Raw genomic sequence first — 13,770 nt, 5'->3', positions numbered from 1 at the left:
ACACAGGCACCCAGACAGCCCAGCTACACAGGCACCCAGACAGCCCAGCTACACAGGCACCCAGACAGCCCAGCTACACAGGCACCCAGACAGCCCAGCTACACAGGCACCCAGACAGCCCTGCTACACAGGCACCCAGACAGCCCTGCTACACAGGCACCCAGACAGCCCTGCTACACAGGCACCCAGACAGCCCTGCTACATGAACACACACAGCTCTGCTACATGAACATGCACAGACCGCCCTGCTACACAGGCACACGGAAAGCTATGCTACATTCATGTATATATTACAAATTGTACTAATAGGGCACATGCTCGCTGAGCTGTTCCAGTGGTTCTTTCCATTGAACTGCTCCAAAGTCCCTTCCCTCTACTTTGCATGAGTGCTGTAGTATCCAATCAGCCCCAGCTGCTCAGAGCAGGCGGGACAGGCTGCAGTAATGCCCAGTGCACAGGGCTAAGTGCACAGCAGTGTGAGAACACACCAGCAGTGTAATTGGAGGATTTAGGATTAAACTGATTGGTGCTGAAGAAGTCCTGCTAAGGGTAAAGGGACACAGAACTGCAGGATGCCTGAGCTGCTGCACACTGCTTCTCCTGTGCCATGTGTGCCGTCTCAGTGACGCCAATGTTGGCACAGGTAGACAAATAGGCTGATTTGTCTTTCTTCTCTCACAGAGCAGTGTATCTTGTCCGGCACCGGGAGACTCGCCAGCGATTTGCCATGAAAAAGATCAACAAGCAGAACCTGCTGCTCCGGAACCAGGTCCACCAGGCCTTTGTGGAGCGAGACATCCTGACGTTTGCGCAGAATCCCTTTGTGGTCAGCATGTTCTGCTCTTTCCAGACTCGCCGACACCTCTGCATGGTCATGGAGTATGTGGAAGGTGAGGCACACATTGTCCTGAGATGCAGGGTACTCTGGTCTGTAATCAGAGCTCCCCCCTCACTCCCTGTACCCCATCTTATATCGGCAGGGGGGGACTGTGCCACTCTCCTCAAACACATTGGCGCACTGCCTCTGGAGCTGGCACGACTATATTTTGCGGAGACGGTCCTGGCCTTGGAGTATCTACATAATTATGGAATCGTTCACCGGGATCTGAAACCAGACAAGTGAGTAGCAGTCGGGCCCGGGGTCTACATGTAGGTAATATGGCCGACAGTATGGAATACCCCCCCATCATCTATTGAAAGCATAGTCCCAATTTGAGTTATTTGGGACTGGTTGGTTATTAAGCCATTTGATAAGAGGTTGTCAAGCAGTCGGCATTGTCAGAAAATGGCGTCCTGGTCATGTTGTGTATGCACTGCCTTCCCCTGTGTGTGGTCACACGTCTTGTCTTCTCCTCTTAGCCTGCTGATAACTTCAATGGGTCACATAAAACTCACCGATTTCGGCCTGTCCAAGATGGGGCTTATGAATCATACAACTAATTTATATGAAGGACACATTGAAAGTGAAGCCAGAGAATTCCTGGACAAACAGGTGAGACTGTAATGTGTATATGTCACCCTGTGGTGGGAGGAGCAGCCTCTATATAACATAGCTCCTCCCTCCAGGCTGTATACGCATGTAGTAGGAGGAGCTGTCTCTCACATAGCTCCTCCTTCCATTCTGTATACCCCTGTAGTAGGAGGAGCTGTCTGTCACATAGCTCCTCCCTCCTGTCTGTATCACCCTGTGGCGGGAGGAGCACACTCCATGTCACATAGCTCCTCCCTCCTGTCTGTATCAGCCTGTGGCGGGAGGAGCACACTCCATGTCACATAGCTCCTCCCTCCTGTCTGTATCAGCCTGTGGTGGGAGGAGCACACTCCATGTCACATAGCTCCTCCCTCCTGTCTGTATCAGCCTGTGGCAGGAGGAGCACACTCCATGTCACATAGCTCCTCCCTCCTGTCTGTATCAGCCTGTGGTGGGAGGAGCACACTCCATGTCACATAGCTCCTCCCTCCTGTCTCTATTACCCTGTGGTGGTGGAATCCCATATTACACGGCTCCTTCTCTCTGTGTAGCTTTCTAATGGGAATATATATTTTTTATTCTTTGTTTTGTATAAATCTTCTAGGTTTGTGGGACCCCCGAGTACATCGCACCGGAGGTGATCCTGCGCCAGGGTTATGGGAAACCTGTGGACTGGTGGGCGATGGGAATTATCTTGTACGAGTTCCTTGTGGGCTGTGTCCCCTTCTTTGGCGACACCCCCGAAGAGCTGTTTGGTCAGGTGATCAGTGGTGAGTATGGGAGCTCCGCCTCTTTAGTATTACATTGTACAGTACAGAGGATGATCCTGCACTTCTGTGGATTTATATCACTGGATCTATTATTCATGTCTGTAATTACTCTCTCCTAGATGACATTGTCTGGCCCGAGGGTGAGGAGGCCTTACCCAGCGATGCCCAGACCCTCATCTCCGAACTTCTGCAGACGGACCCCCTACTCAGACTGGGGACAGGTGAGACGTGCCGCCATATACTGTGCTCCCTCACTAATCCCTGAGCTCCGGATCCTTCTCCATGTCAGCAGGATCCAAGCTTCTGTCTCATGATCTCCATCAATATTCCATCCTCCAAAGCAAAAATTAGTTTTTTTTGCATGAGTCTGCAAGCCTAGAATTATGAAAGTGCCTGCACAATCCTTATAATCCTGCCTCAATGGGGGGAACAGATGCTGGATTAGGAAGTATTCCAGATTACTGGGCAGCCATAGATAAGTGCGGAAGGATTAGTAGTAATGGGGAATAAGTGTATCAGTGTGTCAGCACATGTAAGGGGGCACATCACATCCCTGGAGGGAGAAATCTTGTGTTATTAGATGCTTTTTCACATCTTCTGAGATATTCTTATTGTACGTTGTTGTAAGACGTGTCATGTTATATGTACGAGTCTATATCCGTAAATTTAGGAATCAAAAGCACGACAACATTTTTGCAGCCAGAACTGTTGTGATATATGACCTGTTCATCTGACACATACTGTTACCCACTAGGTGGCGCTATTGAGGTGAAGGTGCACAAGTTTTTCACAGATTTGGACTGGAACGGTTTGCTGCGACAGAAAGCAGAATTTATCCCTCACCTGGAGGCAGAGGACGACACCAGCTACTTTGATAGTGAGTATAAAGGTGGTGACATTGTACGTTACATACATCCAGTGACACCCGCTAGGTGGGGCGTGAGCATCTGTGATGGCACAGGCACACCTGGGCGCTAGAGGGTTTAAGAGGCATCAGCACAATTATCCTGAGATGGTACTTACCCTCCTTGTGGAGATGCAGCAATGCTTTCTGGGAAACACTATATGCAAAATAGCTCACAGGCAGTCTAGCGGCACCTATAGGTAATTACCCAGTGCACCATTTACCATTGCAGCTCGCTCAGATCGATACCAACATGTCAATTCCTATGACGAGGATGACACCAACGATGAAGACTCTGTGGAGATCAGGCAGTTTTCCTCCTGCACACCAAGATTCAGTAAAGTAAGTGCCCCTCTTATGGATATTTGGGTGTAATATATTTCGTTTCAGGTAATATGACCTCCCTGTACTGTGTGCGCAGGTTTACAGTAGCATGGAGCAGCTGTCTCAGCTGGAGCAGAAGCCCTCCACCCCTGTGCAAGACTCTGGCAAGCAAGAGCGCTCAGAGAGGACCAGCAAGAGAGAGACCCTGGGCGGGGTGACCCTGCGAGACCGCTGCTGGAGGACCGTGTCCCCCGAAATGTGAGAGTGCACATGTAACATACGCCATGGGGGGAGGGCGGCACTAATACACCTGTAGCTGTCAGCTCTCCTGGAATGTCTGGGAGTCTCTAAAAAAAAAAAAAAAAAACAGAGAGACCACCCAGCAATCCCATAAGAGTGTGAACATCTCCCAAGGCCGGGGGAATGCTTTGTGGGGGTCAGACTGTGACAGTCCCTATAATTAGGCAGGATTTAGGAAAGAGGGAACACTGCTCATGATATAAGCCGGATATTCTGTATTGCAGGAAGCATTTCTCCGATGCCACGGACACGGACTCCAGCCCCCCTCTAGCCGCCAGGCGCCGCTTCTCTGCCCTGGTGGATACTGCTCGCTTTGTGGCACCTCTGGAGGGAGAAGTAGAGTGCCGGGTAAAAAGCAGTAGCGGAAGTCAGATCGGTCTTGGTAAAATCCCCCTGGGAGAGCTAGAAGCAGGTAAGTCATCCCCGCCATAAACCTTATGTGATGGGAGACATTTATTATAACTGTGTAACATGTCCGTATGTCATCTGTATAGACAAGTCTACCGAATCCCAAATGCACCAGGACACAGACTCCTCCCCCCGCGCCACCAATGACCTCGTCCTGCGCCGTGCTCGGCACCAGCACCTCTCCGGGGATAGTGAGCGGAGGAGGACCGGAGGGAAGGTTATCAAATCCGCCTCCACCACTGCGTTATCCGTCATGATCCCTACAGGTGAGCAGCTGCTACTTACCCACAAGTCCGTGTATAAGATAATCAGCTCTGGGGTCTAAAAGTGACAATCCAGCCCATGTACAATGTGTAGGAGGGACCTTATCAGTTAGTAAATAGGGGTGTCTCTCATTTCATCACTTTATCAGAATTCGGAGCAGCATCAGTACCTCCCTGCAGGACTTCATTGATATAAATGGGCGCCATGTAATACGTAATATATACCTGGTGGTGGCGCTGCAGAGAGTATAACTCTGTGGAATTCCCTCAAAAATAATGGTTAATCACTGAGACACTACATGGAGTTCCCCCTTAAGGAGCATGGTTGAACCATCCCATATAGTAAGGCTCAACCCGTAGATTCTTCCCGTATTATATAAAACCAATCATTTTTGTCATTTTCTCCTCTGACTGTTCTCCGCAGTCGAGCAGCACAGCAGTTCCCCTCTGGTCAGTCCTATGTCTCCGCGCTCTCTCTCATCCAATCCATCATCGCGTGACTCCTCTCCGAGCCGTGACTACACCCCGGCCGTCAGTAGTCTCCGCTCCCCCATCACCATCCAGAGATCAGGAAAGAAGTACGGCTTCACCTTGAGGGCTATCCGGGTGTACATGGGGGAGAGTGACGTCTACAGCGTTCAGCATATAGTTTGGGTAAGTCCTTGTTCGTTACAGCCGTGCCATTATTTTAGAATGTTTTTGGGTTGTATTGGTAAGATAAGGATCATGCATCCCTGAATTTCCATGGGACTACAGATCACTGAATCACATTCATCGTCCATATTCCAGGAAATAAGTTGTCTCATGTCTGTCGCTTTTAGCACGTAGAGGACGGAGGTCCTGCACATGAGGCAGGGCTGTGCGCAGGAGACCTCATCACTCACGTTAATGGAGAACCTGTACATGGTCTGGTGCACACAGAAGTGGTGGAGCTGATCCTGAAGGTAGGGCCTTGGCCAAAGAGTCAACTTGTCTGTGTTTAATGATTCTGTTGGCGACCAAATGCACTGACGGTTTACAATTTACTTCCCGTAGAGCGGTAACAAGGTGCTGGTCACCACAACACCTTTTGAGAATACGTCAATCAAAACTGGTCCAGCCAGGAGGAGCAGCTACAGGTCCAAGATGGCCAGGAGAAGCAAGAGGAGTATAGGGAGAGAAGGCCAAGAAAGGTAAGAGATGTGAAGGGAGAAACAGAAGACATTTGTAGGTCCTCGTTGAGTAGAGTAGAGAAAAAAAATCTGAGCTTGTGGGAACTGCAGGTCATAGGTGCGTGTGGTGGGCAAATAACAAGAAGACCCAAAGAGATGGCAATAGCTTTTGGAAAAAATCTTCCTCTTCATGGCCAACACAAGTTCACTTGATGGCGTCCTAATGTAGCTACAGATATTTGGTAAAGGGAAATCCAGCATCTCCTTCTTTTTTTCCATTTCTTCTTCTTTCTTTCCTGTCTCTTTCTTCCCTTAACAGCAAGAAGCGCAGCTCTCTCTTTCGTAAGATCACCAAGCAGTCCAATCTCCTGCACACCAGCCGCTCTCTGTCCTCTCTCAGCCGCTCTCTCTCCTCTAGCGACAGTCTGCCAGGATCTCCTACTCACAGCCTCTCTGCCCGTTCTCCAACTCACAGCTATCGGTCAATGGACTCTGCGTATCTAGGTAGGGTCAGATATAAGGGGGTTGGGGTCTCACTGCTCTCCTGGAGGGAGCTCTACAATTTATCTTCTTTTCCTTCTTCTTGTAGGTGCCTCATCGCAGGGCAGTTCCCCTTCTTCCAGCACTCCTAATTCCCCAGCCCCTCCTCCTCCATCTTCCTCCACATCTTGTGCCTCTACATCTTCCTCTACGTCTTCTGCAGCACCACCTTCTCCCCACATTCGCCCCAGTACACTTCACGGACTGTCCCCAAAACTTCACCGCCAATACCGTTCTGCGCGTTGCAAATCTGCCGGTAATATGCCGCTTTCTCCTCTAGCTCATACTCCATCACCTACAGCAGCCGCCTCACCTCCCCTGCTTCCAGGCCACAGTGTAGGGAGCAGTCTGACCACACAGAGCTTCCCTCCAAAGTTACATCCTTCCCCTCCTGTCTCCCGTCCACGACCCAAGAGTGCAGAACCTCCACGTTCCCCTCTCCTGAAGAGGGTGCAGTCCGCAGAGAAGTTGGGAGGAGGTGGAAGCGGTGGATCACCTAGAAAACAGGAGCCCGGAGGCGGTGGTGGGACTCCAGATGGAGAACTCATGGAGAACCTAGGAGGTAGATCACAAGCAGTGAGGAGGGTAGGTAGACAGGAGTCCCCGCGGAGCTTATGTGCAGGAGATCTCTTGGTTGATAGTTTAGAGCGCCTGGAAAGTGACTTGGGATCAGGAATATTACAGCAGACAGAGGGACATAAAAATGCAGAGGGTAAGGTTCAAGTTGTAGGAAAAATAGGTACAGTAGTCCGAAGTCCTGCAACATTTTCACCACAAGAGCCTCAGTCTACATCAACGTCTGCCCTCCCAACACAAGGTGACCCTTCCCATGCCATGGTGGGGGGGAGATGCCAGGTGAAAACTCTGAGCCCTGTACAGGAACACGAGGGCAGAAGAGGCGAAGGGGAAGAAGGTGTAGGAGAGGGAGATGGTAAAAAAGGAGAAAAGGAGGATGAAGAAGAATGTGGAACCATGAGAGAACGCTGGTATCTAGAAGTGGTGGAAGAGCTAACCACTGTGGGAAAAAGTACACCTCACGTCACCACAAGGGGGAGCTCTTCCAACGTCAAAGACTGTTCACGCTCTGTCAGGCCCAAGAGTGTTGACGTTGACCAACTGAGGGGTGCGCACAGCTTCTTCCCACCTGTACAGTCCAGCATTACTCACCCTACAAAGAATAAGGAACTTGAGGTTTCTTCCATAAAGGCTCCTGCCCCAAAAATTACAACCCCTTCATCTCAACAAGCTGAAATAAAGAGACCAGACCCCAACAATACAAAATGTGATCCTTCAAGCAGTATTAAAGATGAGAAGCCCATGGCTGACATCCCAAAATGTCCATCTCCATCTCGCCCCAATGGAAAACACCCCGAAACATTCCAGTCCGCTTCATCTCATCCTGTTAGATTACGGGATGATACTAAGGTGTCCACCTCCTCCAGCACAAATGGTCTAAAGCCTGGACCATCTCAGACCACCAGTGTACCCCCGGAAAAGACTGGTGAATCTACAAAACCCGCTCCATCTATCTCCATCACAGAAACTGTGAAAGCAAAGGGGTCACCTCCTCAGACTCCTCCTGTGCTTCTGCCAGGCCCACCGCCTGTTTCTCCCATAAGTATCCAGATAACCAAAGCTGAGAATGAACAAATACGTGGGACCACCACAGTGACCAATAATATTACACTGGGTGGGAAGGGAACAAGTGAGACCAAGGTGACCAACATCCTCCCGACTGTTAAAGTGAATGAAGTAGAGGATAAAGCGGTGTCCTCCCATACTTCCCCACCAACTGAGAAGAGCCCAGCAAGCAAAACCACATCGCCGAATGTGGCACAAGGTGACAAGACCAAGGCGGCTACGACTCCTCCAGCTAATAATAAGGTCAGTAGTCCCGAATCGGGGCCGGCCAACAACATCCCAGTTATTAGTAGGCCTACAGGAACTGAACATGAGAAGTCGAAGGTCACAACCCGACCATTGAGCACCCATCAGGCCAGTGAAGATACCAACGCACGGGCAAAGTTGCCCACAGCTGCTTCTGATAGTAGCATCAGTAAAATGCTGAGCGATCAGTCTAAGAAGACCACCATCTCCCCGAGCTGTGATAGAGTAAGCATGGTGGACACCACCCAGGTCAAGCTCACCTTGACTGGAGTAGACAACCAGAAGACCAAAGCTGGAAGTTATGAGGTAGACAAGAAGCAGAGCAAGGTGCCCACAGCTCCTGCCAAGACCTCAGAAGGAGAGCAACCCAAGGAGTCACCAGTAATAATTAGGATTAGCAAATCCGAAAGTGACACCCAAAGCCCAACAGCAAAATCCCCCGGTTCCGAGACGCCCACCGCAGTCTCAAGTCAGCGTCGCTCCTAAGGAAAGCGGCTCCATGTCTTGTGTCAGGGTGAGAGAATAATCACACGGATTGTACAATGGATTTAGTCCGGAGAGAGCAATGTCCAGGCCTCGGGTGTCCTGTCTGCCCCCATACTGGATTCATGAATTGAGCCTTATCGCCCCCCGTCCTTACGCCTCTGATGGAGTAGGGGGCTGCACAGGCGTGTATGTGTGTGTCTGTGTGTGTGTCTGTGTATCTGTGTGTTTGTGCTGTGCCTTAATTGTTAATTAGTTGGGAAAAAAAAAATTTTCAAGTTACTGCACATACACACACACTTAGCGCTAGAAACTAAAGAGATCATAGAGCGACACTCAGCAGGACTGTCCACGGACACGTCATAAGCATTGCAGGCGGCCATCTTGTCTGCCCGGTGGCTGCGTTACTCCACAAGATGGCCGCCTCCGGTCCTGGTTGGTGACCAGTCCCCTTTAATGGAGGGTTAAGAGAGTAAGGAGGTGCAGGTTTCCGCCATGCCCCCTGCATGACATCACTGCCACCACCATCACCCCTTTCCTGAGACCTCATTCTGTGCTCAAACCTTCCGATCTATGACATCACCTCCCAGCCAGTGATGTCATCATGAGCCTGTGCCACGTCCGGTGATGTCCTGCCATGCCTTGTCTTATCTACATATAGAAACATACGTCTATACATATGGAGTATATTTATCTGGACGCACTATATATATAGATCTATATAAATATATAAATATATTGTCTATAGGGGCTCCACTATTTCTATGCAAGAAGATTTATGGTCAATTTAACCTTGTCAGTTCCTGGCTGGCCGCTTTGGTTCACTGTCGGCACTGCAGAGGTTAGTTTGTGAACTATTGTAATTTTTTTTTTTTTAATTTATTTACTTTTGTGTATTTTTTTAATCAATAAAGCTGTGCCCCGCTACCCCTGAGGTCCCATGTAACTTTATTTTATATATGTGCTGTATTGCCTGGCTGTCCCTGGAGGGGTGGGCTTACACTGCTGATTATCTAGAGCAGGGGTGGGCTTACACTGCTGATTATCTAGAGCAGGGGTGGGCTTACACTGCTGATTATCTAGAGCAGGGGTGGGCTTACACTGCTGATTATCTAGAGCAGGGGTGGGCCTACACTGCTGATTAGCTAGGGCAGGGGGGTGGGCTTACACTGCTGATTAGCTAGAGCAGGGGTGGGCTTACACTGCTGATTAGCTGGAGCAGGGGTGGGCTTACACTGCTGATTAGCTAGAGCAGGGGTGGGCTTACACTGCTGATTAGCTGGAGCAGGGGTGGGCTTACACTGCTGATTAGCTGGAGCAGGGGTGGGCTTACACTGCTGATTAGCTAGAGCAGGGGTGGGCTTACACTGCTGATTAGCTAGAGCAGGGGTGGGCTTACACTGCTGATTAGCTGGAGCAGGGGTGGGCTTACACTGCTGATTAGCTAGGGCAGGGGTGGGCCTACACTGCTGATTAGCTAGGGCAGGGGTGGGCTTACACTGCTGATTAGCTAGAGCAGGGGTGGGCTTACACTGCTGATTAGCTACAGCAGGGGTGGGCTTACACTGCTGATTAGCTAGAGCAGGGGTGGGCTTACGATGCTGATTAGCTAGAGCAGGAGTGGGCTTACACTGCTGATTGGCTATGGCAGGGGTGGGCTTACACAGACGATTAACTAGGAAGAGGTAGGCATACACAACTGATTGACTAGGGTAGGTCTAGGCTTACACAGATGACAGGATAAAGCAGGGGTGGACTTACACAGCCGGTTGGCTAGGGCAGGGGTGGGCTTACACAAATTATAGTTTAGGAAGGGGTGGGCTTACATAGTCGATTTGGCTACGGAAGAGGTGGGCTTATAAAGAAGATTGGCTAGGGCAGGGTTGGACTTACACAGCTAATAGGCTAGAGCTGGGCAGGGGTAGGGTTACACAGCTAATAGGCTAGGGTAGGGGTGGGCTTACACAGCTGATAGATTAGGGCAGGGGTAGGGCCATCTCGTCAATCATAAAGTAAGCTTAAAAAGTAAAAAAAAAAGAGACTTGTACGATAAACAGAATTGTGTCCTAATTTTCTGGTGTAAAGTAAGGCTACATTCACACGAAAGTATGGAGGACGTATATACGGCCGACGTATATACGGCCGATATACGTCCCCCATACACTCCTATGGGCGCACGGCACCCTACGGGAGCGGTACGGTGCAGCACACGTGCGGCACCGTACCGTTCCGTACCCGGGAAAAAGATAGGACCTGTCCTATCTTTCCCCGTAATACGGCGCCGTGCGCCATAGGTTGCTATGGAGAGGGGCGGGGGTGAGCTGCGCTCACCTCCTCCTCCTCTCCCCGTACACTGCCGTTGCCTGCTACGGTACGGTACGGGCGGGCAACGGCAGTGTGAATATAGCCTAAGACAACTAATAGGAGAAGCTGAGTATAACTAGACAGCCTGAGGCTACATTCACACCGCCGTATGGGGGATGTATATACAGCAATGGGCAACGGCACCGTATGGGAGTGGTACCGTGCCATAGCTGGGAGAAAGATGAAAGATAGGACATGTCATATCTCTTCCCGTAATATGTCGCCGTGCCCCATATATCGCTTTGTAGAGGGGCGGGGGTGTCTGCTAGAGTGCGGTGTAGGCTCCAGAGGTCTCCCTCGTCCGCCTTTCATGGTGGAGACCATCTTCTTCCTGATGGTCTCATTTGTGTAAGGATCAGTATCCGGGGGCCTCCCATATGAAGCCGGAAAGTTTTGCAGTGATCGTACAATGAAGACACGTGAGATTTCAGAAAACTACTGCTCATTGACTATGAAACGCCAGAAGTACTGAGACCTCTACTCAGTATCCCAGGACCTCCAGAGGACTAAGGAAATCCCCATAAACTATTAGATAATACTGAAAGTAGCACCAAGCACCAATCCACACTGTAGCTATAGATGTATGAGTAAAAAAATTTTATTTTTCACTTTTCAAAAATATTCCCGGGATATTCATCCACTTAAAAGGTAAACCTTAGTGCAAACACTTGAAGTATAACAGTTAAAATAAAAATAATATATTATACATAGAAATATACACACTCTTTAAGACCTCAGGCTGGGCTAAAAAAGAGGCAGAAATGGCACTAATAGGGTCCAAGTGCACATTTCCGCCTTTTAAAAATAAAATATAGACTACAAAAACGTGGTCCGTGCATACTATGATTGTTTTGTGTCCTTGTAATGTTTTATTTTTTATTTTTGCTGTTTAGTTGTTGATTACCAGTTGTTGATTTATTGGCACTAGGAGCGGCTTACTAAAGTAAGCAGCTCCTAGTGCTCGATCAAACGCCGCAGTGTTAGAGTGATAGCGTTACCGGAAACCTTCCAGTAACGCTATCAAACACTGCGGCGGGGTAGGATGTAATTGTCAGAGAGCTCGCAAAGCTGTCCGACGTATTCATGAGGGGGTGGGGTTGAGGCGTGGCTAGGGGCGGTGACTGCCACCTAGCGCGTGGAAGTCACTGCCGGCCTATGGAGCGAGCGGGGCGGTCCGGGGAAGAGGCAGCGCCTCGGACCGCCCCCTCATGAATACATTGTACTGCGCCGCAGTGTTTGATAGCGTTACCGGGGGTAACACTGCGGCGTTTGATCGAGCACTAGGAGCTGCTTACTTTAGTAACATCTCCTAGTGCCGAAAATTTAGGTGACAGGTCCTCTTTAAGTCAATGCTTTGTATTTTTACCCTGTCCGTGTCGCTCTGACTAGATGGTAATGTCTCTGCGATATATTGTAAGAGAGAGTAAACAAAAAATGGTCCTGTGTGGTATTAGGATACAGGTCCAACAATGGGTTTTTGTTACGACCGTCAGATCTTTAGTTTTTCCATTGTATACAGTCACACTCACGGTTTAGTTGAATGACACAGTGTCCTCCTTGGGGTCCGATGCCTCGCTGTGCGGGCCTTGCAAATGATGGTGGTTATCTCGGCGTCCTCCTAGTGAGTGTGCGCATGCGCAAGTGCACTACACTCCCTCAGATTAATAGAGCTGTTGATCTCCAATTTCAGGATGCACAGGAATGAAGGAGCATTTGGGAGGTATATGGTGGATCTGGGAGGTATATGGTGGATCTGGGAGGTATATGGTGGATCTGGGAGGTATATGGTGGATCTGGGAGGTATATGGTGGATCTGGGAGGTATATGGTGGATCTGGGAGGTATATGGTTTATCTGGGAGGTATATGGTGGATCTGGGAGGTATATGGTGGATCTGGGAGGTATATGGTGGATCTGGGAGGTATATGTTGGATCTGGGAGGTATATGTTGGATCTGGGAGGTATATGGTGGATCTGGGAGGTATATGGTGGATCTGGGATGTATATGGTGGATCTGGGAGGCATATGGTGGATCTGGGAGGTATATGGTGGATCTGGGATGTATATGGTGGATCTGGGAGGTATATGGTGGATCTGGGAGGTATATGGTGGATCTGGGAGGTATATGGTGGATCTGGGAGGTATATGGTGGATCTGGGAGGTATATGGTGGATCTGGGAGGTATATGGTGGATCTGGGAGGTATATGGTGGATCTGGGAGGTATATGGTTTATCTGGGAGGTATATGGTGGATCTGGGAGGTATATGGTGGATCTGGGAGGTATATGGTGGATCTGGGAGGTATATGTTGGATCTGGGAGGTATATGGTGGATCTGGGAGGTATATGGTGGATCTGGGATGTATATGGTGGATCTGGGAGGCATATGGTGGATCTGGGATGTATATGGTGGATCTGGGAGGCATATGGTGGATCTGGGAGGCATATGGTGGATCTGGGATGTATATGGTGGATCTGGGAGGTATATGGTGGATCTGGGAGGTATATGGTGGATCTGGGAGGTATATGGTGGATCTGGGAGGTATATGGTGGATCTGGGAGGCATATGGTGGATCTGGGAGGTATATGGTGGATCTGGGAGGTATATGGTGGATCTGGGAGGCATATGGTGGATCTGGGAGGCATATGGTGGATCTGGGATGTATATGGTGGATCTGGGAGGTATATGGTGGATCTGGGAGGTATATGGTGGATCTGGGAGGTATATGGTGGATCTGGGAGGTATATGGTGGATCTGGGAGGTATATGGTGGATCTGGGAGGTATATGGTGGATCTGGGAGGTATATGGTGGATCTGGGAGGTATATGGTGGATCTGGGAGGTATATGGTGGATCTGGGAGGTATATGGTGGATCTGGGAGGTATATGGTGGATCTGGGAGGTATA

At 49.7% G+C, this 13,770-nt stretch overlaps 2 protein-coding genes across 5 annotated transcripts in view; one reads left to right on the top strand and one right to left on the bottom strand.

The window, feature by feature from the left end:
• The window catches only part of MAST1 (microtubule associated serine/threonine kinase 1), a 53,975-nt gene extending 44,540 nt beyond the window's left edge, over positions 1-9,435 (top strand). For all 4 annotated transcript variants that reach the window (XM_072149655.1, XM_072149654.1, XM_072149653.1 and 1 more), the window contains 15 exons: positions 682-890; positions 981-1,119; positions 1,360-1,492; positions 2,076-2,241; positions 2,361-2,462; positions 2,996-3,118; positions 3,378-3,487; positions 3,567-3,727; positions 3,994-4,181; positions 4,264-4,443; positions 4,865-5,094; positions 5,262-5,384; positions 5,476-5,612; positions 5,911-6,095; positions 6,181-9,435. In XM_072149655.1, coding sequence (XP_072005756.1) covers positions 682-890; positions 981-1,119; positions 1,360-1,492; positions 2,076-2,241; positions 2,361-2,462; positions 2,996-3,118; positions 3,378-3,487; positions 3,567-3,727; positions 3,994-4,181; positions 4,264-4,443; positions 4,865-5,094; positions 5,262-5,384; positions 5,476-5,612; positions 5,911-6,095; positions 6,181-8,504 — 4,510 coding nt within the window. In that variant the 3' untranslated portion in view covers positions 8,505-9,435. The remainder of the gene's footprint in view (positions 1-681; positions 891-980; positions 1,120-1,359; positions 1,493-2,075; positions 2,242-2,360; positions 2,463-2,995; positions 3,119-3,377; positions 3,488-3,566; positions 3,728-3,993; positions 4,182-4,263; positions 4,444-4,864; positions 5,095-5,261; positions 5,385-5,475; positions 5,613-5,910; positions 6,096-6,180) is intronic.
• The window catches only part of PRDX2 (peroxiredoxin 2), a 176,868-nt gene that overhangs the window by 107,214 nt on the left and 55,884 nt on the right, over positions 1-13,770 (bottom strand). The window lies entirely within an intron of this gene.

This window comes from Engystomops pustulosus, chromosome 4 (assembly GCF_040894005.1).
Source record: "Engystomops pustulosus chromosome 4, aEngPut4.maternal, whole genome shotgun sequence".
NCBI classification, from domain to species: Eukaryota; Metazoa; Chordata; class Amphibia; order Anura; family Leptodactylidae; genus Engystomops; species Engystomops pustulosus.
The sequence above is the reverse complement of the archived record's forward strand: the minus strand, read 5'-3'. Positions and strand labels throughout refer to the sequence as shown.